General features: G+C 37.3%; 1 protein-coding gene across 1 annotated transcript in view; it reads right to left on the bottom strand.

The window, feature by feature from the left end:
* Positions 1 to 26,367, bottom strand: part of SYNE1 (spectrin repeat containing nuclear envelope protein 1) — a 280,833-nt gene that overhangs the window by 68,010 nt on the left and 186,456 nt on the right. The window contains exons 92-105 of the mRNA XM_058801698.1: positions 21,887 to 22,054; positions 20,992 to 21,153; positions 19,666 to 19,860; positions 16,077 to 16,250; positions 14,089 to 14,280; positions 9,973 to 10,107; positions 9,260 to 9,366; positions 8,018 to 8,168; positions 7,073 to 7,204; positions 6,756 to 6,911; positions 5,745 to 5,954; positions 4,366 to 4,467; positions 2,574 to 2,693; positions 895 to 1,095 (exon numbers count right to left, since the gene is read on the bottom strand). Coding sequence (XP_058657681.1) covers positions 895 to 1,095; positions 2,574 to 2,693; positions 4,366 to 4,467; positions 5,745 to 5,954; positions 6,756 to 6,911; positions 7,073 to 7,204; positions 8,018 to 8,168; positions 9,260 to 9,366; positions 9,973 to 10,107; positions 14,089 to 14,280; positions 16,077 to 16,250; positions 19,666 to 19,860; positions 20,992 to 21,153; positions 21,887 to 22,054 — 2,205 coding nt within the window. The remainder of the gene's footprint in view (positions 1 to 894; positions 1,096 to 2,573; positions 2,694 to 4,365; positions 4,468 to 5,744; positions 5,955 to 6,755; positions 6,912 to 7,072; positions 7,205 to 8,017; positions 8,169 to 9,259; positions 9,367 to 9,972; positions 10,108 to 14,088; positions 14,281 to 16,076; positions 16,251 to 19,665; positions 19,861 to 20,991; positions 21,154 to 21,886; positions 22,055 to 26,367) is intronic.

The following is a 26,367-nucleotide window of genomic DNA, read 5'->3' as shown; positions in this document are numbered from 1 at the left end:
TCCTATTTGTGGGTGCTATTACCAAATGTAAATTTCTGTTGAAAATAAATGGAGTGGTGGATGAAATGGCTAGGAAGCATGACAGGACAATACCAGGAACTTGTTACTAGAATAATGAAGAACATACAATCTATCTGGGTTCACCTTCAACAAAGCATTTGAAACTCAGTCTGTCAGAACAGTTCACTGGCTCCAATTTAAAGTACAGTCTGGCCCACTGTTCTGAAAAGCTCCTGAACTTTTAGGAACAGAAGGTTAGCAATTTGCTTTTCATAAGTGTCCTGATTTCAGCTGGGATAATTTTCTTCTTAGTAGCTGGTACAGCAAAGTGTTTTGGCTTTACTAGGGGAATAATGTTGATGACACACTGATGTTCTGTTTGTTGCTGAGTAGTGTTTACTCCAAGTCAAGGACTTTTCAGCTTCCCTTGCTCTGCCAGTGAGGAGGTGCATGAGGAGCCTGGAGGGACCATGGTCAGGACAGCTGACCTGAACAGGCCAAAGGGATATTCCATACAGTAGAGCATTATGTTCAGTATATAATCTAGGGGGAGCTGTTTGGAAGCTGCTGATTTCTTCTTGGGGACAGGCTGGCTATTGGTCAGGAGGTGGTGAACAACTGCACTGTACACTATTTATTTATTTCTCTTGTATTTATTTCTCTCTCTCCATTGCAGTTATATTGACTATTGCAATTATTTTTACTATTAGTGCTATTAGTATTAGTATTCATCTCTCAATCCACAAGGCTTACCATTTCTTTCTGATTCTCCTCCTCAATGAAGGAACACATAAGGAGGAAGCAGCTGTGTGGTTCTTAGTTTCCCACTGGGGCTCAATCATGACAAGAAGCTTACAGTCATTACTAGTCCTGAAATAAGTCCTGATTTCTTACCTTATGTTTTTCAAGTAGTGACTGAACCTCTTCCTTGGAAGAAACAATCATTTTCTGGTCACCAGCCATTTTTTCTTGGCCTGTTTCTACCAGGTCAGCCAGGTCCTGTAAAGCCCGCTCATACTGCCTCTTCAGAGCCATATTCTGATTCAGATCACTCCGCCTGGATCCAATGATCATCAGCAGCTCATCATACTTATCCTGGGGGGCAAAGGGCACCAATGGTGATTCTTATTTCACACCTTATAGGTCTTCCTAGAAGCAACCTTACTGGCCCTGCTCTCTCAGAATAAGATTTATTTCCAGATCAAAAAGAGTTTGCAGATATACTGACTTCATTGGTAAATTAACTCACCATTTAAAGACAGAAAAAATAAGCAAGACCTGCAACTCTTTAAAGTACATGCATTTGGGGGAAAAAATAGCAGAATTCCAAAGGCTCATGTAAGTAGCAAAGATTTGGCTTAATGCATCAAAAGGCAGTGACTACCATGCAATGCAGATGCTGTATTCATTTTACTTTTTATAATGCAGAGAATTGCAGGGATTCCACCATGGATACAGACCATAGGCATTTCAATGTCAGGTTTGCTTCCTTCTCCTCCCCCAGAATCTTACTGGTAGCAAGCAAGATACATACAACTTACTGTAAAAACCAAAACAAGCCCATACTTTTGATCTATATAAGACATTCCAACAACCAAAATACCTCTACGATCATCCAGTGCTACAACAAAGTGCCCACCCTCAGACTGCAGCTGGCTCTCCCAGCCTTAAACAGAATTTTGTGAGAAGCAAAACTGTCAGAAAAAGCCAAAGAAAGGCTTTGCTAAAAACTGAAATGCAGGAGAGGGAGAACATAATGGCACATAAACTGAGAGAAAAAACAAAAAGCAAAAAAACCACCAAACAAATCAAGAGGAGGTGCTAAGACCAAAAGGATAGAGACACATTTCTTAGTGATTTATTTCTTAGTCAGTTATTTTTAGTTGATATCACTATCTAGTTGGTTTAGTAAGTTTATGGTCCAGTTTCAGCTGTTTTATTTGCTTCCAATTTAATATTATTATGCTATTGTAAATGGTAAAATTCATTCATAAACCTTCTCCTTGATATTTCCTCAAATATTCCCCTGCATCAGCCAAACTGCTCAAAAAGGACTTTCAACATGTTTACAGAAGATGTGGATCAATTGCCCACATGTATTGACATCAGAGGTGTTCTTGCAAAAGCGGAACACTTCCAGTTTCAGGTCTCACTTCACTCTCTGTCCTCCTTTACCACCTTCCTGCTTTGAATGACAGATGTGAGACAGTACTAAACCACAGATCATGAGACTCTGGTGAGAACAGGGATGAGCCTTCAGCAGACAAGTTTATGTTTACATGCTTAGTGTCATCTGTGTGAAAAGGGAGTGGATGAGAGCTGACAGAAAACATGGTTTTGTAAATTATTACAATTAATACTGATAATATCAGAGATGTTAGAAAATCTGAAAAGGAACAAAATTTTAAAACTAGGTGAACCAGAGAGAACATATTCTTTTATACATACTGAAATGCCTTAAAATCCCATTTAATAAACTGCTTGATGAACAATAAAAAGAAGCATTCCTTTGATATCACAGGTGAGAAATGTGATAGGATGGACAGGTTTAGGATGGAACTGATGAACCATACCTGGATCTTAGACAGTTCTTGTACAGAAGGTTGGTCAATGTGTAGCTTGTCTATACGCTTCTTTAATTCACTGATTCCAGTATCTAGATCCTTTAAACCATCTTCTGCCTCCAGTATGACCTGTATATGAAAATTACATTGCTTAGTTTTAAGTTTCAACAGTAGTGTAGCTGACCTATGATCAGACTCTTTTCTGCTAAGAACTAATCACACCTTCAATGCGCTGAAATTGTAAAGGATGCTATGAAGGAAATGTACTAATTAAAAGTGGGGAGAGTCCAGTTTTTTGCTTAAAATTAAATAAGCATATCATTATTACTTTATTATAACAAGCTGTTTTAGTATCATATAAAATACTATGCTTAGTATTTTTTACACCAAACATAGCTATGAATTTCCATGCTTTTAGGGCCCAAAATAAATTTTTTAATGTAACAATGTCATTTTTTTTTTTATTAACAGTCATTCCTGTCATCTCTGAGCACCAAGCAAACAATCATCACAGCAGAACCCATGTATGAATGCAAAGAGCTCTGTGTAGCTTCCTTTCAAGCCTGGGATGGGGCTAAAATTACCTGTACCTCCCCTTTTGCACTTGGAAAACTACAACTTAAGAACACAGATTGGTATCTGCAAGTGTCTGAAGGTGATGTGTTTTTCCAGAGGAAGCTACAAGCTTCCCTAGGTGTCTGCTGCAGACTATAAAAAAATTAAAAGTGTGAGGTAGATTCCTGTACTTAAAGTGCTTTGTTGAGGCCCTTTCTGGAAACTTCCTATTCAAATATTTTAAACTATGTATGTGAAGTAGGACTCCTGCCTTTCAGCAGCACAGAGTTTGCACAATACAGTCACTAAACTTCCACTTCATGCAACTGAAGTCAACCAGGCTGATTAAGAGTCTTACTTTTACTTTCCTAACTACATATTGAACAAGCAGCAATGCTTTTAAATTTGAATGTTTTATCAGCCAAAGGAGATTTTCTGCAACAAATAATTTCACTTGCTTTTGTTGACACATTGTTTTCCTAGCTGGTTAAATTAATAGTACTGGAAATATGTTTTTGCCAATGCTTGGCATCACAAAAGATACAAAAGAAAGACACAGTGCGACCTCTCTTTTTCATACAGGAGTTGTAAACTCCTTCAAAATTTGAATGTCAGGTATATAAAGTCAAGTATTTCTGTTTAACTGAAGGGTAAGTCTCTTCCACTTAGACACCTGCTGGCACCAGATGTCACCAACAAGAAATATCTATAAGAAGTACACCTTAGCATACTCTATTCATTTTTCTCATTGACAAAACAGAAACAAGAAAACAGGATACACTTTTTCATATAAAATAATTCATTATTCTTTAGGCCATTCCTGATAAAGAAATAATAATTACTGCATAAATTAAAACGAGTTACATTAAAGACATCACTATAAACCAGTGAGTGGCAAAGTGCCTTTGGTTCTTAATAAAGTTTAATAGTCAAACAATTTAGCAAAACTCTGGGCTTTTTTGTTTATTGAAGTTTTCTCTTTTCAAATACTGCCCAGTATAAACATAACTAGGTACTAGGTCAGCTGGGAGATGAGAGAGACACTTTAGCTAGGTTTTTTTTTTGTTGTGACTTTTCATTTTATTTACTTTTAAATATGTGTACTACACTCTTGGACATTTTCCTATACTTAACGTGAACACGTATATTCTCCCATTTAAAGGAACTGTTCTCTAGAGTCCATTTATCCTTTGGATAAAAACTTTACCTCCTCCCCTCTCCCCAAGTGACAGATATGTGGTAGTACCTGCATTTGTTCTGTTTCTGGTCTGTCAGCTGCCTCTGCTAATTTCTGTACAAGTAAGTATTTGTTATCAGCCACCGATGTAAACATGAGCTTCAGATCATTCTGCAGGAGACAAAACCAACAAATTACAACCAATTGCAGCACAAAACAAGTGGAAAATATTCCATGCTTCAAAAATATTAAAGCATTAAACATTACATGGTAACACTACAGCATCAAAATTATTCAAAAAGCATCATAATTAGCCAATGCAAAACATTTAATATTGCTGAAAATCCAGCTATGGAGACTAAGAGCTGAAGCAATTCATATTTAAAACATATCCTGTGAATGCACTTCTATTTTTGTCTTCAAATTAAATGATTAATTACCAAGGGGTCATTACCTCCTTGTAAAAAAAAAAAAAATCTTGTGCAGTTTATTCAACTACATATGATTGTAAGCAAGCTTGGTTTTACTTTTTAAAGCAAGTTGTTTTAAATACAAACTTGAGCTAATATAATACATAAGTAAACAAGACCTCCACACATTACAGGGCTAACCACAAGCTGAAAAATTTAGAATATTTTATCAGAAAAGACACATAAATATTACTTAACAATTTTGCTGAAATACAATCAATCATTTTTTCTTGCACTCATCACAACAGAAAATTAACAGCACATTTTTCTGAGACTTTCAGCATTACATAGGAGGTACATTAATGATTTAGTATTTATTTTTACATTCAATAATTATTTTAAATACTGAAAATCTCTAAGAATAATGCAACGAATTCTAATCAACGTTGATGTCATCAGCAAAGAGAAGTCTTTCATTGAAAAATGGGAGATTGCACAGGAAAATTATGGAGTTTGAAAGAAAATCTGGTAGTAAAAACCTATGAAAAGATGACCCTAATCTAAAGACACAAGGAATTTTTTTTTAATTTATGAGAGTTTTGATTAAAAGTAAACCCTACTGAAGGGCTTCTATATATTAATGACAATGATAATGATAACAATAATATAAGGTAGAGACCAAGTAAGATCTGAAAGCTTTTCTCAACTCTGTTCAAAATTTTCTGAGCGTGCATATTTCTGCACTTATCAGATTTTTTTAATACTTGCACAACACAGACTTCCTTTAATGTAATGCTAGCAGGAGGAGATAGCAAGGAAAGATTATCACTTTACAGTAATTGCATGAGTTGAAGAAGTCTTCTAGTGGAGAGTTTAAATTTTGATTAATTATTAGTATCAAATTTTGCATAAGTTTGAAGAGTTTGATTTTTCAATAAAAAACCTGTGACAACCTTGTTCTTTTCATTTGGCATCAAAAATTCACAGCCTTTATATCTCCATTTGACATAGACCTCGGTTAATTTCATCACCTCATACCTTGAATGTGATGATTTGCTGGAGCCGCCCTTTCATCTGGTGGCATCTCTGATTTACCACTGTCTCCAGTAAGGACAGTCTTCTCAAGAGGCAATCCAAAGTGTCTTCTATAATAACCCTCTTATCACTATTGTCAGGAAATATCTGAGCAAACAAATTCTTGTTCTTATCCACTTCTTCTGTTATGTCTTTGATTTCTTTGGCAAGAGTCTAATTTTGTGGAAAAACAGAAGTGACAATCAGACATTCTGGAAAGCAGGCAAACATTGCCATAACCATAGTCAATTTTGCAATGATGCAGTGAATTTTTTTTACATTGCTGGTATACACATACACTAGAAAAAGATGGAAGTTACATTAATCTCTGATAGTAAAAATATTCCATGCTCCAAGGAAAAACAAGTGCTGGAACAAAATAATGTAAAGCCACAGAAACATCAGGGTTGGATTAAAAGTCATCTAGTCCAATTCTCCTAAAGTAAATATGGACATCTTCAACTAAATCAGGATGCTCAGAGCCATCTCAAGCCTGAATTTGAATGCTTCCAGGGATGGGACATCCATTCTGTCTGGGAAACCTGCTCCAGCATTTCTACACTCTCATTTTGAAAGATTTCATCCTTGTATCTTGTCTGAATCTATCCTCTTCAGTTGAAAACCACTGTTCCTTTGTTCTATTGCCTCTCTCCCCCCCCGCCACCACTCAATTTTTTCCACCTCCCTCACCCCTAATTAATGTTGCTGAACCTGGGCTGTTTCTATATCCTAGAGTATCCCTCCCTCTTTTCCACATAGTTTCAATTTTGATAATGTGGTGTTAGCTAATACTTAGATGTTAAACAGAAGAAAGAGTCCATGCTTTCTGCAACATTCTCTACATGGTCAACTGCAGAATGCTGCAGTTACACAGAGATTACGTCAGTGACATGTCACTTATCCAGGATTCTAACACTTCTGTTCTAAACACTACTATTGGCAATTAAAACAAACTCCTACTTATGGATTCCTCACCTCTTGCTTGCAGAGGTAGGTTTCTGTTTCTTCTTCTGGCAACAGAGCTGTAGCAACAAAGACTTGCTCTTCCACCCCATCCAGCCACACGGACGTGGCAGTGGCACCCTCATACAGCTTCTGCTCCAGATGCAGGGTTTCATCCAGCCGTCCAGCCTGGGCAAAAGGAAACACAGGAGTCAGCACAGAAGTACAAGACAGCCTTCCCTAACTTCTAATATTTGGGAAAGGCCTGGATTTCCAGGTCATAGCTGGAGGAGTTTTCACTGTTATTGTGGCTTTGCTGTAGGACAGGTGTAAAGACAACTGAAAATTACCTCAGATGAGACATCTTCAAAGGCCTGATTCAATTCAACCAGCACTGGTGACACTAAGGATTTATCTTCATCCTGTGACTCCTCCTTATACAAAGGCATTCCAGGTATTAGTCTGTTAGGTCTGCTATAAAGCTGCTGAGAGAGAGGCACTAATTAGGATGCATCTACCATATGTAGGGCACAAAATTCAGCTGTACAGACTCCCTGCTGACTGAGGCTACCACCTGCTAATGCTCATGGTCCTCCCACAAATGCTCCATGCCATGAATATTTTGCATAAATACTACTCAACAGGAGGTTCACTAGAAATACAGGATAAATGCTTGCAGCCGGAAGTAAAAATTATTAGTTTTTATCAAAAATATTATCAACTACTCTTTAATTAATACAAGGTATTTAGAACTTTGGAAGTTGGTTCATGGAGTGTTATACAAAGAAGAGTGAATTTGGGTCTCTTAAAAATAAAATGAAAGATGTAAGTTAATATAGACTTTGGTTTGTCCCCAGTTTAATTGATTAATCCCCATTTCTTCCAGTAGAAATACTGTTCCCGAAATTCCTCACCCACTAAGATCAAGAATGGAATGCAACCAATAAATTCAAACTGAAAATAACAGTTTTCCTCTAAGCTGTTGCCAGAGTACTGATCAATTCTAGAGTGATGATTTGCTACAGAATTATCCTGAGTTAGATAAGCAGATAAACATTTTGTCTGAGCTCTTTCTTCCTTTCTAGTTCATTAACTTGATGGTAGTGCAATTCAAATCACTTTGAACATGAGCAGTGCTGGTGCCAGTATGTAACAGTTTTTAAAGGTGTCACAAAAATAAATTGCTCCAGATTTCACGCCTTAACTACAGCACCTTAATGGATCTACATATTGCACCTCTTGTTGTAACAACTACTTTCAAAGAGAAAATGGAAAGAGAAATTTTAAAAAGCTACCAGCTGTTCTTTTTCCAAAGCTTTCTGGAGTAGTCTCTGCTTGGTACTGAATTCCTGGTTTAGGCTGTCCCATTTCCTCTTCATCTGTTCTTCAGATGATGGCTTCTCACCTTCTAAGACTAATTCCGCAGAAAGTACATCAGGCTTCTCACTGAATATGAAGAAGCATAAAGGTTTAATAAATGCAAAAGTTATAAACATATAAAGTTATAATTTTCCATTAGGAAATTCTACATTTAAATTAAATGCTAGTTTTTAAAGCTCTGACTTGTTAATTTTGGTTTTGTTTTTCTGAAAATAAGACAAAGGTTGGTTTGAACAGCAAGAAGTTCTTATCTGATGAAATAAAATGTACTTTCGAAAAGACTGTTTGAAGTTGCAAGTACCCAAAATAAGTAAAAAATCCCCAAACCAGACTGAATATATACTACATTGAAATGTAACCTATAAAAAGGTTGTAGTTCAAAGCATGAATTAAAATAAATATTTTATCTGACTCCTTCCTCACTTCCTTTCTCAAAATGGTAGACATAGTTTAATGAAGGACAAGCATATGAGTTTAGCTTTAGTAAACAGTTAATCACAGTCAGAATTTTCTATTTGGTGGTTTGTTCGTGGGGTTTTTTGTTTTTTTTTTTTTTTTTTTTTTTTTTTTTTTTTTTTTTTTTGTTTTTTAAAATTTTTTTTATTTTTTTATAATTTATTTATTTCTATGGTACACCATCACTTGATCATCACAAGAAGTAAGCCTCAAACAGAAGGAGACTGGTTAAGTACTTTCTGGCATTAAAATTAAGGCTTCAAAAGGAAAAAAAAACTTGCTAATTGCAGGAAAAATAAAATCAAGCAATGAATATCTCATCTGGGAAGATCTGGTTACAATGGCAGATGCCAGTGTTTGAGGTAGATGTGATTCACACACCAGTGCTGGTCCATAAAGTTACAGTAACTGATCCACTGCTTGTCTAGTGAGTCTTGCTAGTCTTTAATTTTAGTATGATTCCGGCTAATAAGAATAAAGGGCACTTCTAAATGCTGGAAGTGATCTATTCTCACAAAACAGTTTGTGTAACTGTATTATCAGACCCCTGAATTATCAACCAGGACTCCAACAGCCGAGGTGCTGTACAAAAATGATAAAACAAAAATTAGAGGACTACGAGCAGAAGAGGGATGTAAGCATAGGGATGACAAAGTATGGCTATAGAAATTTACTTTTTGGAACAACACATGAAAGCACACCTTATGGACAGTCCTTCAGTAGAGCTTTGCTGCGTTAGGATCTCTCCTCCCCGGCATGCTACTGACCGAAGCAGATTCTTCTGCTCTTCTAGCTCCTGTTCCAGCTCCTAGCACAGCAAGTTACAAAAAACAGAACAAATCTCAAACACACTGGTTTTGCCTTGGAAGGATATGTCTACCTTGTTTAACTGTCACGCAAAGTTATCTGAGCTACTTCTGAAATGGCTTGCTCGAACACCAAAAGAAGTTCAAAATCCCTAGCCAGGGACACATCAAAATTAGGTTCATAAACTGGATTACTGAACTAATTAACTGATACAATGCAGTTTATGGAACCTGCCTTAGTGAGAATATCTTCAAACCATTCAACACAATATATAATGTAATATGTGTATCTTTGCTTGTATGAAGACAAAGTTATTATTTTGAGTATTTTCATCTCTCCTTAGAGTAATCTAAAAGGCTGATTCAATTTTATTCTGCTGATGGACAAATTTTATTCTACTGATTATGTGAATTGACCATAGTCATCCAGGAAGTCTAGCCTGCCTGTTGCAGATATAAGACAGGGAACTTAGATACATCATTACCAAAGCAGTGAGTATGAAACAGTGTAAAAATTAATGTTTCAGTGAAAATATTAACAAGAGTGGCTCAGCTATAGCATTAAGTGCAATCTAAAGATGGGAGTCAAAGAAAGGCAGAACACCAACTTTCTGCTGCTGCAGGGTACTCTGCTGCTGCTGTGAGCGAGTAGTTCTTGCTTGTGCCAGCCATTCTTGAACACTGGGGCTTTGTGAGGAAACGAAGTCCAGATCACTCTCCTCCTTTTCTTGTAAAGATCCCTGCTTTAAGAAAGAGACATTAAGATTCAAAAAAATCTCCTACATTGTTAGAGAGCAGGCAGGTTCGGCTCATCTACACAAAACTTCTCAAGTTGCTGGCCCATGTAAACTCTGAAGTGAGCAATGACTTTAGATTTCTGACTTTTACTGGTTTTTGGTTACTAGCAAGAAAAGCATCCCTAAAAATGTAAAAATAAACATGCACTTAGCAGAATCAGAGACCACAGGTCCGAGACCTTGGACTGATGTGTTTCTAAAGACTGTTCTGCTTCTAAAAACCAGCCTTCATCTGCAAAGGAGGGTGCAGCTTTATCTGGCAATGCAGGGATTCAGTGGTTTGTTTCTGCCAGGATTTTTATGTAATTAAAGCAATTTTTAAAATCTAATTGAAAAGGAGAAAATTCTGGTTGTCATTCTGGTCAATATTTATTTATCAGTAAGTACATAACTCTATGTTCGGCAGAAACACACTGGGTAAACAACAGATGACGTGATACGAACAGCAGAGAAAGTAAGAGAGAGCAAACCACAGAATGTTAGAACAGCACAGCAAAAGCAACAGTTCCTTCTATTCATACTTCTACCATGCTTTTCCAACATGAGTGATTAGAAAGGCTTTCTGTGTAAGCAATGCAAAAAAGAACAAATGCCTCAATAGCTCAAAAAAATGTTTTATCAACTTCTTGGCTTCCAAGGTCCATGTTGGCTGAAAGTTTAAGTAATTTTAGCAGCCAATGTATTCAAATGTAGGTATTTCAACATGCTTGGCCTTGTCTGTTAAAGACAGACGTGTAGGTCGGGCTACTTTGACAAACACACCTCTCTGGACTTATTTAATATTACTTGCAGTCATATGATGATTGTAGAGCTCGCACCTTTTTGGGGTTTTTGAAAGCTTCAGGATCTAAAGCTGGGGCTTAATACCTCTCCCATTTTGTCTATATATTTCATTTTTGTAGTATCCCTATTATGCCCATGATTCAGCCTTTATTCTAAATAGATTAAGACTGCCAAATGGTTCAGCAGCTCTCCTAACCACAGACACTCTGCCTTCCAGGTGACATTCCTCAAATCAGGCAGGGATCAGCATGGCAGAAGGTGGGTGTCTCACTGGTGCTCCCTATGCTAACCACTGAGAGGGGCCTCTGCCACCAGTGACCCTGGCAGCAGCCACTGAAACAGCAGAGTTTAGCTAAGCAGTAGAAGGCTAGGGGTCAGATTTTAATTTTGGGGGATGATGAGTGTACTGAAGTTGAAAGGACTGATTAGTGTTAGAGGATATAAACTGTTAAGAGGTGCAAAAAAAAAAGAAGTACCTGGTGCTGGAAAGAACTATTAGCCCTTGCTTTATAAAATAATTTTGTTTTACTAAGGTTCCAGTTTGCAAGTAAACTCTGATACTTTACTTTGCAGGAACAAATTTCTAGACAAGCTGAAATTGAAGTGTGAACAATGTTATTACAGAATGTCAGACTGGGCAAAGAAAATAGTATGTGAGAAGTAAAGAAGATCTGGAATTATAGCTTTTCTATTACAAATTAGGAAACAGACAATGTTTCTGTATATTGTGGGGGGGAAAATCTGCTTAATTTTATATACACTAGGGACCATAGTTATTCAACTTGTAAATATCTTTAGAGAACAGTATCTAGTTCTTCCTTGCATTTGAGTGTGCTGGTTGATTTCAGTTACATTTTGTGTCTCTTTCTCAGGGAAGAGGACTGAGAAGATACAGTTTTGGAATTACACTAAGACATATAATTAATAGTCTCGTGGTTCCTGCAATATCAAGGAGTGTGTAAGGGGTTGTGGTATTTGTTGATGCAATGAAGTCTTGCAAATATCCTACTGTACATACTTTTTAGATCAAAAGTATTTGTGAACCTGATTTTATCATTGACAAATTACAGAATGTACGCTTGAAAAAAACCCCTTATGTTTGCATTTACAGTTGCATTTTAATTTGAAGTCCGTCTGAAGGAACTGTATTACATTTCCTTTAAACAGCCAGGGAAATACAAGCTTAAACCTGTCATTCCCAGCTACTGTCCAGTCTAGCACAGAAATAAACTGAAAATCCCTGATGAAATCGATCTTTCAAAGGATTTCAAAATTATACAAATTTATACAGTATAGTCTGGAACACTCCTGTTCTAGCATGTTTGTGATTAGTTTCACTACTTTATTTTATGAATAAAGAAGCTTGTCTCCAAGTCACCTTTTCTGTATCACTAGTTACATTCATTAACTAAAATCAGAAGGCAACTGAAATTGTTCCAAGAAAGTCAGAGAATCTCATACTGACTCCTAAAAAGCCTTATGCACAGGGGTAACAGACAGGCTGAAATATGCTTTAAGGAAAATATAGCTCAGTCTTTATAATACTCTTCCAGGGCTACTTGGGAGGTTCCTTCCTTAGGAAGGAGGCTGGTCCATTATGAGGTTATCAGAACATCTGGAGACATGTAAGAATCTGAGTTTTTTACATGCACATGAACAACAGTGCTGTTGGCTTGTAATGTTTCTCAAGGTTAATACTGGCATTGGATAGAATTTAGGGCATCTGATGCTCTTGGCCTCAGTCCTCAGTGTTTAGAAAATGACATCATAGAACTTCTCATCTGAAAAAAAATTGCCCAGTGAAGATTAGAAGATGTTATACTGCCTGTATGTATTTTCTTACATGATCTGTAAATGAAGTCAAAGAAAGACTTGAAATTCATGAAGAAACTTGAGTCTTGCATTTATGCACCATCTTAAATGATTCATATTCCACATCTGGAAATTATTTTGTTGTTATTTTAGATTTTAGAAGATCACCCAAAAATCTATTTTAAGAAGCAAACTAAATCACATCACTGTATTTTAAAATATTTTAAAGTGTTGTAAAATTTAGCAAAAAACTCTGTGATGCCTTTTCACTTCACAGGTAATATATGAGAACAAAGTATTATATGCCCACACAGTGTTGATAACTTTTCATTTGCCTAGTCATGAGGTTTAATAAGCAAGAATAATATTAAAGTTACTTCATCTTAGAGGCAATAGGAAGAAATACCTGTGAGGGGGGGGGGGTCTCCTTTCTTTTTTATTTCTCTGTTTTTCTGAAATCATGTGAAGTTTTAAAGCTATGCAGTTGCTTTGGACTAAAAATAGTTCTTAGAACATCAAGTGACTTTTCAAGCTAACGTCTCAGTAGACTTTAATCTGCATTACAAGCCAGAAATCTTTGAAGCTTATCATGTTTAATTTGCACAGCAAAGCCAAGAAAAGAAGTAAAAGAAAAGGGGGAGAAGGAGTCACAGCAGGGCAAGCAAATTCAAAACCAGTCAGTCACATTACATGGTTGGGTTTCTTGTATGTATTCGCTTCTCCACATGCTAGTTTGACCTAAAGAATGACCAAAAGCAACTGTTAAATACAATGAATTAGTGGCAATGAGCAGACCAAAGCTGCTAGGAATAGAAACCTAGGGCAAGACTAAGGTTAAATGAATTTTTGCTTATATAATGTTGTATTTGGTATAATGATGCCACCAAGTATTAGCCATAATTAAAAATGTTCCCTTATGTTATATGTTTGTTTTGTGCACACCATGAAAAAACAAATATTTAGGATGATTCTTTGGTTGGGGAGAGTAATCCTGCCCCAGACCATACACAATCTAAACAGATTGGAAACAGGAACAGACTATATCCAGACCAAGCTAACCATCTTATCTATTTTATTGTCCTTTCAGTGAAGATACTGAGGTTAGGATAGCTTTACCGTAAAGCTGTGTTAACTTGAAAATTATCAACTAAAGTCTTCTAGACAGTTATTTATTTTGGAGCTACAATTCCATTTACTAACTAAACAAATAACTCAAACTGAATCAGTGCAACACTTTAACTCTTTTTTCCCATAGCAACTTCATAGCATAAAGTTGCTATGAAATCCTCAAACTCCTGCCCACCATAAGAACAGCTGGAAGGAGCCACTCACCCGAATGTTGATCTGTTTGTCGTGGAGCACCCTCTGCAGCTCCAGAAGGCTGCCCTTCAGTGTCCTGAGCTTCACAGCCAGCTGCTCTGCCTCGTCCTTGGTGTGAGCCTTCCCTTCCATAAGCAAGTTCTCATTGTGCACAGACAGCTCTGACAAGGCTACCACCTTCTGTTCTATTTCAACCAGCATGTTCTGCAGCAGCAAAAACAAAGACCCGAATTCATACATTTTCCAGCACTTGTGATGTTTTCAGGCAAGACGACCTGTGGCCTACCTCACCCGTGTCCAAACTAAGAGAAAGTCAGATTAGCATTGCTTTGCCTTCCAGTCCCATTCAGAGTTCTTTAGAATATGCTTGCAAATGTTTGTATTTGCCATTTCAGTTTGCAACCCTTTTCAAAATAGGAAAATTAAAAAGTTACTTGAAACAAATAATTTGTTGTAGAGGAGATGCTCTTTATTTACATATTAAAGGTAAAGGCTAAGAAGTGAGACTGACATCCATTGGTGACAAGAAATGAAGCACGCAGCCAGAGCTACTTCTTTCCTCTTCTTTCATGTACACGTAGTCAAGTGCTTCCTACCTCCTATGTGTTGCTCTGGCTGTGTTGATAAGCTCCTCTTGTCACTATTTGCTCTTTCTGATTGGTGCATGATGGACTTAAGGATTTCTGTATAATCCTCTTTAGTCTAAAGAGAGACTTAAAGTGACAAATCTCTGGCATGTTTATTCTCAAAAGCTACTTCCCTGACATTCCATTAACCATTCATGTATTAGAGACATTGTGCATATCTTGATCTCCCAGATTCAATGCTCAAACAAGTCTTGCTCAAAAAACCTAGCCTGACATCAAATGCTTTCGTTTCCATAGCAACTGTCAAGTATGAATTTAGAAATATTTCTCCTGAAGGAGTATGTGCAAAATAAGATCACCAGAGTTTCTAAAGTGAAAAAAAATATATAAAACTTATTGCATTAAAGTTTTGAGAAGCAGCAAAAGAAAAGTAGTATTAAGTCTTCCACAAAGTTAACTTTCCTTTTTGAGTTTCCTACAGACTGTATTAAAAAAACACTGCTTTGTTAGAGTTCATAGGGTTTATCTGCATACAACAAAGGGCTCTCAATGACAGGTGATGAAAGGACTCTTCAGACTAAGCAGACTGAAAATTCCAATGATGAAGTATTGTCAGTGAAAAGTCTTCAGACTTGCAAGAAACTTAACTCTCATTTAGCCTAAAATAATTAAGGTCATCATTCTTTAAAAAGAAAAGTGTTCTTTTATCCATCTGTCTATTGTCTCTTTTGTAATTTTAATTATAATGATCATAGAATTCTAAACTATCATTTAAAAATAGAAAACTTCCAATAATTTGATAACCTGGATGTTATGAATGATCTAAATCTTGTTAATAAAAGTATTTGCACAAATTCTTATCGCAGCAACATGTCCTTGGTTGTTTTGGTACTCTGAGTAGATTAATCTTCAAGCCATAAAACCATCACATACTGATGATTATCCTTTATTTTTGCATGTATGTAAGGATTGTTCCTGAAGAAAACACAGCACTATCCTAGTCATCACTGCTAGTGCCAGTATGTTCTTCAGCTGGAAAAGGACGTGTAGGAAAGTACACTGCAGGTGTTTTCACACCTGTCAGGTGAGCCGTTCAACAATACCAGGTTGAGGGGAGCAAAAACAGTAATTGAAGCAAATACAATGCCTTTAAAGCTAAACATAACTACATCTGAAAGATGTGGAACTTGAAATCTTTCTGCAGTCAGGACATTTTGTTTTCTTACTGCTACGTTCACATGGGCTTTCTAAAGTGCTGTTTGCAATCTCTAACGAGAAATTAGGAACAAGCTATATTTTGTTTCACAAACCTTTGTGAAAGCTTACTGAGCATACAGAAGATGCTAAAGAGCTCAGAAACTTCTCCACAAACATGCTGGCTCATTACACTTAATAATTGTCTTAGTATTTTACCTGACAGTCTACCAGCTGTGCTTCCATGTCCATAGGTTCCTCTGCAGGAAGCAGAGTGGTGTCCAGCGTTGCTCGGGTACTGAGGAGCCAGTGGTCAAGCTCATCAGCTTCACAACGGTACCGCTGGAGAGCCTGCTCCTGCCGCTGCTCTTCCAGCTGCTCATTCAGCTTTTCCTAGAGGTACAAATTATATTTTACTTTTTAGGAGAAATAAACCATAAAAGCCACTTCTAAAAAGTTGTTCCTCTCTATTTTGCACAAATCCTATGCAGGATTTCTAAGATATATTAAGACCTATCTTTTACAAAGCATTATTTCTTTCAATTGATGAGTGTGTTTTTCTGATGACTGAAATTCTCTTTAAGTTCAGCCACTTTATTTCTACTTTCTCCAGAACAGCTCTGCTATTACAGCTTTCTAAAGGTGAGGTCTTTTCTGCCTCCTTTTGCTGCTCTCCTGTGGGTTTCCCCACACATTCATTCAGTTTGCTCAATTAGTACAGCACTGTTTGCTCAGGGAGAAAGATGCACATGAAGAAAAGAAATACACAGAGCTGGGAATGTGTTGCAGGGAAAGGAAAGCAACTTTGCCTTTTTTGGCAGCAGGCTGTTAGCTTTACTGTCTCTCAAAGGAGGCACAAGAGGGGTACTTCAAGGACCAAACAAAGTATGGGTGGGGCCTTGGTACAGTCACATGGGTAAAGACAAGCCTGAAGAGCTGTCTACCTTCTCTGGCCTCTCAGAGGACCCCTGAACCATGGGCAGTGGAAGGACACTAAGCTTCAATGGCTGCTGATATCACAGCAACACAGATGCCCCGGGTCCCTCCATCAGTTCATCCATCCATTGGAAAGACAGGGAGTGATCAGCAAGTCTTGCTCACCCTTTAATTGTCCCATATGAATCTGAAAACTGGCTGAACAGCTATGGCCAGGGCACAGTGATCAGTGGCACAAAGTCTACTGAGTGGACAGTAATGAGCCTCAACAGATTTGCTAATGACACAAAATGGGAGGAGTGGCTGATAGGCAGAGGGCTATTCTGCCATCTAGGTACACCCTGAAAGGCTACAAAAATGAGCTGACAGGAAGAAAGGAAAGTGTGATGCCCTATAGCTGCAGGGGAGCAACCCCATGCACCAAGTACAGGCTGGAGGCTAAGCAGATAGAAAGCAGCTGGGCAGAAGAGAAGAAGGGGTGTCCTGGTGGACTCCAGATTGAACACGACCCAGCAATGTGCAAAAGAAAGCCAGTGGTGTCTGGAGCTGCTTTAGGAGTGTTCTCACCAGGATGAGGGAGATGATCCTGCCCCTCTACTTAACACTGGTGAGTCTACACCTGGAGTACTGTGTCTAGTTCTGTGCTCCCCAATACAAGAGAGACACTGAGTTCTGGAGAGAATAGAGGGGATTGCGTGGATAAGAAAACAAATAGGATGGTCAGAGGATACTTAGCTGTATCAGATAATGTAAAACCTAAGCATGGTGCAAATATTATGGAACAAGGTGAAAAGATTGTATTCGATCTGGCTGGGATGGAGTTAACTTCATTGCAGCCTGTACAGTGCCTTGCAGCTGTGGTTAAATCTGTGTTGATAACACAGCAATGTTATGGCTACTGCTGAGCACAGCATAAAGGCTTTCTATTTGCCCCTCACAAAGGCCAATAGGCTGGGGGTGGGCAGAAGGCAGGGAGACGAGATAGCCAGGACAGCAAATCTGAACTGACCAAAGGGACACTCCACACCAGATGAGATCATGCTCATCAATAAAAGCCCAGGGAATGAGAAGGAGAGGCATTGTGGTTATGGTGCTCATCTTCCCAAGAAACACGTGCTGAGCTTTCCAGGAAAGTAGCTAAACATCTGCCTGCTGATTGGGTAGTAGTGAATAAGTTCCTCATTCCCTGCTTGCACGCACAGCTTTTCCTTACCCTGTATAAGCTGTCATTATCTTGATCCATGAGTCTTTTTGTCTGCCTTCTATTTTTAACCCATCTCAGGAGAGAGGAGTGAAGGTGGATGTATGACTGCTAGCAGGGTCAACCTACAACACTTTGTAAGGAAATTCAGACTCAAATATTCAGGGTGGGCAACTTCGTCACACAGAGAAGTGTTTGCACAGCTTTTCTGCATGCTCAATTTCAATTAAAAACATTAAAAATTGCTTTTAGAACAGTTCACAGAAAAATGATAGTTGTTAGATGTCTTAAATAATCCAGACTGAACAGTTCTCAAATGCTAGTTACTTGAATTAGGTCCACAGAAAGAAGAATATTACCAGTCCACACCATCACCAGCAAAATATTTTCCTCACCTCTTTTACCTTCATTTCTACATTTACTTCCCCGGGATGTTCTGGAAGATTTTATCTATGAAATCAGAGCTATAAAGTACACAGGGTAAATTACTGAATGTTGTCCACATATCATATATATTTCCTAGCCAGGATTATTAGGGAATACTTGTGGTATAGTGTCAAAGTATCCTAACCACAGTTAAGAGTAATATACTACTCATGCTTTATCTTGAAACTGCCAGCATTTCCTAAGTGCTACCAACATGTTTGTTAGATCTTGTACAGGGTGCAAGCTATAAACAGCTAGATCCCCTATTCTACTTCCAACCTTTCATTTTTAATTAAAAGCTACTTTTCTTCTGGCACAACTTTGTTATTTTAAAACTAAAAAAGATATTTTCTAATGACCTCTTCACTGTCCTAGGTGACTGGTCAGAACTAAAGCAGATGAAGCACCCTGAGACTCTCCTGTAATCCAGTGTCTTGGTTTAAACTCAGCTGGTCACTAAGCACCATACTGTAGATCCACACAGCCAATTCTCACTCTGCTTCTCTGAATCAATTGATGATGGAAAATATAAAGGCAGTAGTTGCTGTGTTTGTGAATTCACTGCTGCAGTTCTTAACAGTACAGAAATAAAGCTGCCCTGCAGTGTCCAAAGTAACCAAACTGTAACCAGCTCTAGCATGATTGCATGTTCTCACCTGTATAACATATGCAGCAACACTCCTGTTTGTAAAGGGCTTGTAAAAATCCCCTTAGTATTAAAGAATTTTTAGTAAAGTTGGTAGGCAAAGAAATAAAAAGGTGTATCTTCCATGAAAAGAAGTTTGCATGGAAATCACTGGGAAGATGAGTGTAGACAACAATGCAAAGATTTGGAAGAGGAGCTGTTTGTTGTTTAAGCTTTCCTCTTCTCTTGTCTAGCAACTTGGAGAGGTGATTCCTTAAAAGTGTATTATAGACAATGTGATTTTTAATATCTGCACTTCATTTATGCACACACACAAAAAAAACCCCTCTATATATATATATATATGTGTGTGTGTGTGTGTGTGTGTGTGAATGTGTATATATATCTCCATATGGCTATATAAAGCCAGAAAAAACTTAGAACATATATAATATTTGTATGTTCCAAGTTCTTTCTGGCTGCTTATCACTTAGCAATGAGGGGCTCACTAAAAAAAGAATGGTTATTTATTACTGAAAGGAATTGTGAGAAATAAGCAGAACTGAAAATTGCCTTTTTTTTATGGTGACTAAAGATATTGGTGATGTTTTTTCTTGTACCTCTAATAGCTGTCGTTTTCCTGATGCCTTCATTCGAATCGTGGCCATTCGCTCTGCCAGGACCGTGAGGGTGGACTGCAATGCCGTTTGATCAGCACCTTCCACATCCAGTGGTTCTGAAACAAGCTCCTGGGCCAATGATGTCTGAAGCTCACTGATTTCTTCTTGCAACATTAAAATCTCATCCATCAAAGCCTATTAAGAAATGAGAGCAGAAAATGCATTTGTTTCACTTACCAGCAAGAAGGAAGTATTTCAGGAGACACAGACTAAACATAAAATTGAAGACAACTATCTCGAGGAGCACCAGGAACACAGGAGTAGAGCAGACCATCACTACCAGCATGACAGAGACAGTATTCCATAAGAACCGAGTCCTGCTTTTAGATGCTTGAGTTAGGATCAGGTAACTGGTTACTTAAATATGCATTTAATTACATATCTTGAATTTCGAGCATATCACAAGGCGTTATTTTAGAAACTGGAAATCCATTCTTCCAATAAATTATCTGTAGGGCATTCTAGTATTCTCAGTGAAGATAATGAACAAGTAAGTGAGTGTGTGTTTGTGAGAGAAAAATAAAGGCATGTTTCAGCTTTTAGCCTAAAACTTTCTAAATGGATAAAGAACATCCAGCAATAGATGTAAATATTTAGAGATTTATTCCATGGTACCATCCTTTTACAGGTATCTTGAAACCTGGTTCATAGGATATGTAGGAACTTATTTTGCACCACGGAACAAATCTCTGAATCCAGACAGATCAGATAGATTCAAGCTATCAGATAGAAGGCTTAGGTGATTACAACTCAGACCTATATCAGATGCCTTACTTAATAAAGTATTCTCTTATTATTCAGATCATTATTTCTTGAGACTTCCCTTGAGGGAGTTTTTGATATGTTTTGTTTAAAGAGGTGAAAAATGTATTTTGATCAATATACAATGCATCAGTATTGGTTATGATTTTAGTAAATTTGGCAACATTATAAATATTCTTCAGCAATGATGCTGAAGAACAGTATGGATAGCTGTCATTGGACACAGTCTTGGACAAAAGCTTTTGCTGAAAATTTCAAATGGACAAACTCTTATGATCTATTCTATTTCTTTCAAAAAGGCTCCTTATTAAAAGAATCCCCATCACATCACCTTTAGAACAGCAGGAAGCTCAGAAAGGCAAGACATACAATTAACAAAAGGTTGAAGAAACAAATGCATATGTTTGAGATATCCAGGCATGAACAAGGTTACTGTCTAAAAAACAGAACAAAAGATATGCAGGCAATGTGCACTCTCCCTCTTCCTCACATGTAAGATTTTACCTGATGTTCAGCCATCTGGCTCTCTGGGCTTTTGGCTGGTTCCAAACTCTCATTTAGTTTCATTTCAGTGGTCTCCATTTTTGTGGATATAGACTGGAGTGTGTCCTGATACTTCTGTTGACGCTCAAGAGCTTCATAGAGTGTGCGCTGCTTTTCACTGATCTAAAGAAGAATGGGAGGTATAAATTCTGCTACTTAGTCTGCTTCATAGGTCCCTAGGCTTAAAACACTAAAGTAAAAATTTTTCAAGAGTATAAATTACAAAGCAAAACATCCATATTAAAAATATTTATTTACTTAAAATTTCATCAGTAAAATTCTAGGTTCTGGTGCTTAAAAGAAATAGACATTAATAAAGCACGGAAAATCTATGCACATTCTCATGCATTATTTAAGATTTCATGCACTCCAACATGGATGTGCACTATTTGCTAGATCCATAGTTCCTAATACACTGTAATAGCTACTATGCTGAAAGGAATTAATATTTTTAGCATGTGATCAAGACTCTGACCATTTTTATACATCACTGAACAATTATGCTGCAAAACTTTACAGAAATGTGTTGATTCAGCATTTTGAAAAACTGGATTCTGGGCCTTCTTTAGCTACTCATCCAAAATGACTGGATATCCCTACTAGATTATGAAATACAGTCTGTCAGTAGTCAGTATTTCTGAAGCCAACAAGCAGCTTTAATAACTCTTATTTTTATTAATGGAGGTCCATCTTGCACAGGCTTTCAAACAAAGAACAAAAATAATATATCGCAACTAACAATTAAAGTTACCATTTGAAAACCAAAAACTGTAGGGAAGAATATATGAGCCAGCTATTTGAATTCTATTCCTTACAACCTAGCCAACTATTCTGAAGTCTCCAAATGCAAACTTACCACATTTTTCAGTGTTTCCCAAGAACGCTGCAAATCATCCAATTTGGCACTAGCAGATGATTCTAAGCCTGGTTCATAAAACTCCTGGGTGGCTGAGGTGCTGGGATGAATTTTAGCAGCTTCTGTCTGCAACTGTTCAGCAGATAAGGCTTGGTAATAAGCAATGTCCTACAAGCACGAAGTACATTATTGCACTTTCAAAAAGAAAGATACTGCATGCTATCCCCCCAATACTGCCCCACTGCATATGTCCATTAAAATAAAGCCCACAAAGCCAAAACCACCAGGAAACTTCTTTAATAACAACGTAAATCAATATTTAATAGTAGCAGACTGAGCATGTTTTGGACCTTCACTATGGTGAGGATTTTGGATGCATTTTTTTCATGTTCCTATTAGCTAGGAGGTGCAGAAGGCAACTGTGGACAATCACAGAAAGGCTGGGAAGGGAAGTGCTATAAATGGGAGTGTTGTTCCAGCACCATTACAACTACACATGGGGGAAACCCCATCACAAAAGACAGCGGGTTATGGCACTGTAGGTGGCAAATACCAACCTAGTGAGCACTATCACAGAGAGAGCAGCAAAAGAACCTATAAGGAATATACTGAAGGACTGGTAAATGAAGCAAGAAAGAGTATGAAGCATCAGCTTATTGTAAGCTTTCAAACAAACAGGGAGCCTCAACTAACTTATAAAAGATATTCAGAAAAGGGACCAAATTGCTAAGGAAATGTGAAAATGTCAAACCACCAATGAAAATTCAGAGCGGAATTATTTCTCACCAGAAATTCTATACTTAGTGTATGGAGATTTCTTCAACTGTTGCAGATGACAACTGAAAACATCTACAGAAAATGCAGAATTAAGGAAACAAGTACAGTACCTATACTTAGGTCAGGAAAGCAGACTTGATGACAAGGATTATTTAAAACTGAAATCATGTATGACAGTTAGCACTACATTATTTGGGAGGTGAAAAATGCTGCCTCAAGGGAGGGTGCAAAGCAGATTCAGTGGCGCTTACTGACAGGAACCAAGGCAGTGGGCACAAACTGAAGCACAGGAGATTCTCTCTCTGAATACCAGGAAATGCTTTTTTACTGTTAGGGTGACTGAACACTGGGACAGGCTGCCCAGGGAAGTTCCAGGGTCTCCATCCTTAGACACTCAAAATCAACCCAAATATAGTCCTGGACAATCTGTTGTACATGGTCCTGTTTGACAAAGGGTATTGGGCCAGATGATCTCTGGAGGTCCCTTCAACCCCAACCATTCTGTGATTCTGTATAGATGTATAAAAGTTAGGTACTAAACAAGACTAATTCTGGGGTACTGGAGCTCTAAGTGTAAGAAGGATCCTAATTTGGAACAGAATGCAAATGCGTTATCTAATACCATATGTGAAGAAAACCAGGCAAGCTCTGGAAGAGCACAGAAACCAGATCACTCCCATAAAACTGACCAAAATGTATGATTAGGTACTTTTCAAAAACAATAAATGGGAAACTTAAAAAATTAAATGATGAAATTGTTATAATGTCCAGGAGCCAGCATGGAATAGGTAACAGCTTAGCACGGCACACAGGACTGCAATTTCAGAATTTTTCACTCTGACCACAAGTGATTTTTCCAAGTAATGGTGAAAAATTGCACCAGTGGAGGCAACTTCTCATTTTGCCTTGTCTGCAGCTACTCTCCAGCCCTTTGCCAGTCGCCTTTCAAGACCAATGCTTCTGTAACCTCTTAATATGGTTTTCAGAATAAAGGACTTGTTTACACAGAGAGGGAAAAGCAATCCCTTTCCCCATCTTTCCAACTGCTTTCTGGAGTATACAACATGGCATCTTGTCTTTGGCAGAGCTTTCACACCAGGACAGCAGGAATCCAGATGTTCATGCAAGTAAAAGATTCTATAAAGGGTCCCTACAAAGGCCCTAATATTCCATGGCTGTTCTTATGAAAAGTAGCCAATGAACAGTAGTCAGGTTTTGTTGTTAGATGCAGTGGCAAAAGGGTGTGTTTAGATTTTGTAAGATATGTAACAAGGGCTGGTGCAACCTAGATGAGTATTCGTAAGGGAGAAAGAAAGAAAGAATCCTTAAGTAGGCTGTGTACAAGGAGATAAAAAAGCATTTAACAGTGACCCAGTGGATAAGACTAAAATCACAGGATCAGCTGTTGCCTACAGGGCATCGTGCCAACACTTCAGCTTTTCCAGTTCAACTGATCTGCACTATGTATCAGGAAACCAAGTTTTAAAAAGTGTTTTAAAATTTTAATCAATTACATCTTTGGGTAAGTGCAAGGAGATTTAGCCTCAAAGGATTCTCATTCAGTACTGCAGCACAGATGAAGGGTCTGATTTTGCTAAACATCAAAATTATCTGTATTTCAAGACTGTTAACATAATATTTAATATATTATGAAATTCCTCAGTGTTTCCAACATTAACGCCTTTATAGTTCCCCCCACCCTGCTGTTTTTGGAGGAGTTTCAGAAAAAAACCATTTTTAACTTATATTAGTGCTAGAATTGTCGCTTTCTTTTTTCTGGTATTTCTGGTCTTGTTTGAATCTATTTCAATATCTGCATCATTTTTACTAATAAGCAGTTGACACTTGTTTTATATTTTCATTACTTGTTAGAAATGTAAATAAAGTGTGTAGATGTCTGAATTCAGACTAGCTATGTTTCACCATTAAGAGATGCTAGGAAACTGATGAAACACTATAGAGAGTTATTCAGGATGAATTAAAAAGCAGTCTTAAAACATAACCTTTCCTTCCCCAATTGCCTCTTCAGAAGAGTTTTACATTTTTTTTTCGAAGACTAAACTCATGTTATTCTTCACTTTCTGGAGTTCATGCTCACATTTTTTTCTGGTAGTTTGCAGATGATTTGCCTAAGAGAAATTACTTCTTAACTTTGAGTACTTTTTAAAACAAAATATTTCTAAATTTATTTTGCTGATTTGCTTTAAAAATACAAAATGTTAATAACTTACATTTGAGCTCCCTGTTCACTAATATCTAGGATATTGTTCTTTAACCACCCTTCTCTCCTGAGGTCTCCCTGGGCATTCATAATGACCAGCACTGGCAGTTTCACAGCTTCTTTAGTCTTGATCTCATGTGAGTGTGAACCTAAGAATTTTGTAAGTAAACCACTGCATTTTGGAACATTCTTCCGCTGGTTGTTTAATACATGCAGTTCATTTCAACATTAACCACACTGAAGAAAACTTCAGCTCTAAGTTTTTAAGATTATTATAACAGCATCAACTGTACCTTTCTCAAAAATCTTCTGCTAAATGAAAGATATAATATTTTTCAATTTTGCCCTAGTAAATCACTTATTCTAAAACTTGTATTTTGGTGTCAGTTCATGGTGCAACAGCATGTTCACTGTGTTTTCCTTATTGTCTGAGTGACTGGAGCTGTTTGACTTGTTTTTCATTTTCAGAGAAAAGTAAAGAACCGAGATAAGCTTTGCTGATTAGGAAGCAAGCTGCTTTTGGTCCTTTAACTCCTTCATTAATTAATGGTGTCATAAGACTTCTATGTTGAAATATATAAATGCCTTTCTACTGTAAGTAAACTTCACAGGGAACTTTCTGATTATCTAAAATGATAGAAAATGAGAAAAATCCTTCTTATGCATTATACAACACTTTTTAGTATGCCACTGATGATTTTTTAACCACTCTTACTATCTTACATTAATATTTTTTCTTATGTATTGTATTTAGCTGGACTTGATGATCTTATAGGTCTCTTCCAGTCTTGAACTTCTGTGATTCTGTGATTCTGTGATTCTATAGCACCATGTGCATTTCTGAAATTAGCAGAAGGAATCAATGAGCATCTTGCTCAAACTTGCCTAATTCTACTCAGCAGCGCAAAACAATATATTCTAACCTTCAAATCTGCAGTGGTCAATTTTGGAAGCAGTTACAAATGCAAAACCAACCAATCAGCCACAAAATTCAGCACATAATGAATTCAGTGAGGTGGTGATGGCTTCTAAGGCTCACTTCTAAACTTCTAAAGCATAACATTTTATGTGTGACTTTATGTGTGTGATGCTCAATGTGTTGGCTTAATGTTTACATTTTAATCAATACTGACGTACACTTGCTCCTACAAGAAGTGCAAGAGTTTTGATTTAAAATCTAATATCTGTTATTTCACTGATCTGCCTCACTGGTGCTTAAAATAGACTGCCATGGAAATGAAAAATACATGAAAAAAACCCACATGAAAGTTAATCACTGAAATGATATTAAGTAGAAGATATCAGGCTGTGATTTCAGTGCCAAAATGGCAATCGTACAGTAAGATAGATGGATATGGACATAATGCAATGTTTCATTATGGGGAGTACAAAAAGGCTTTTTTTCTCAGGATGCAAGATTCCATTGAGTACTACTGAGAAAATAAAAATTATGTTATAAGTAGAAAATACTGGTGACATTCTA

The sequence above is a fragment of the Ammospiza caudacuta genome, chromosome 3, assembly GCF_027887145.1.
Source record: "Ammospiza caudacuta isolate bAmmCau1 chromosome 3, bAmmCau1.pri, whole genome shotgun sequence".
Taxonomy (NCBI): domain Eukaryota; kingdom Metazoa; phylum Chordata; class Aves; order Passeriformes; family Passerellidae; genus Ammospiza; species Ammospiza caudacuta.
This window is presented reverse-complemented; position numbering and strand designations above follow the sequence as displayed.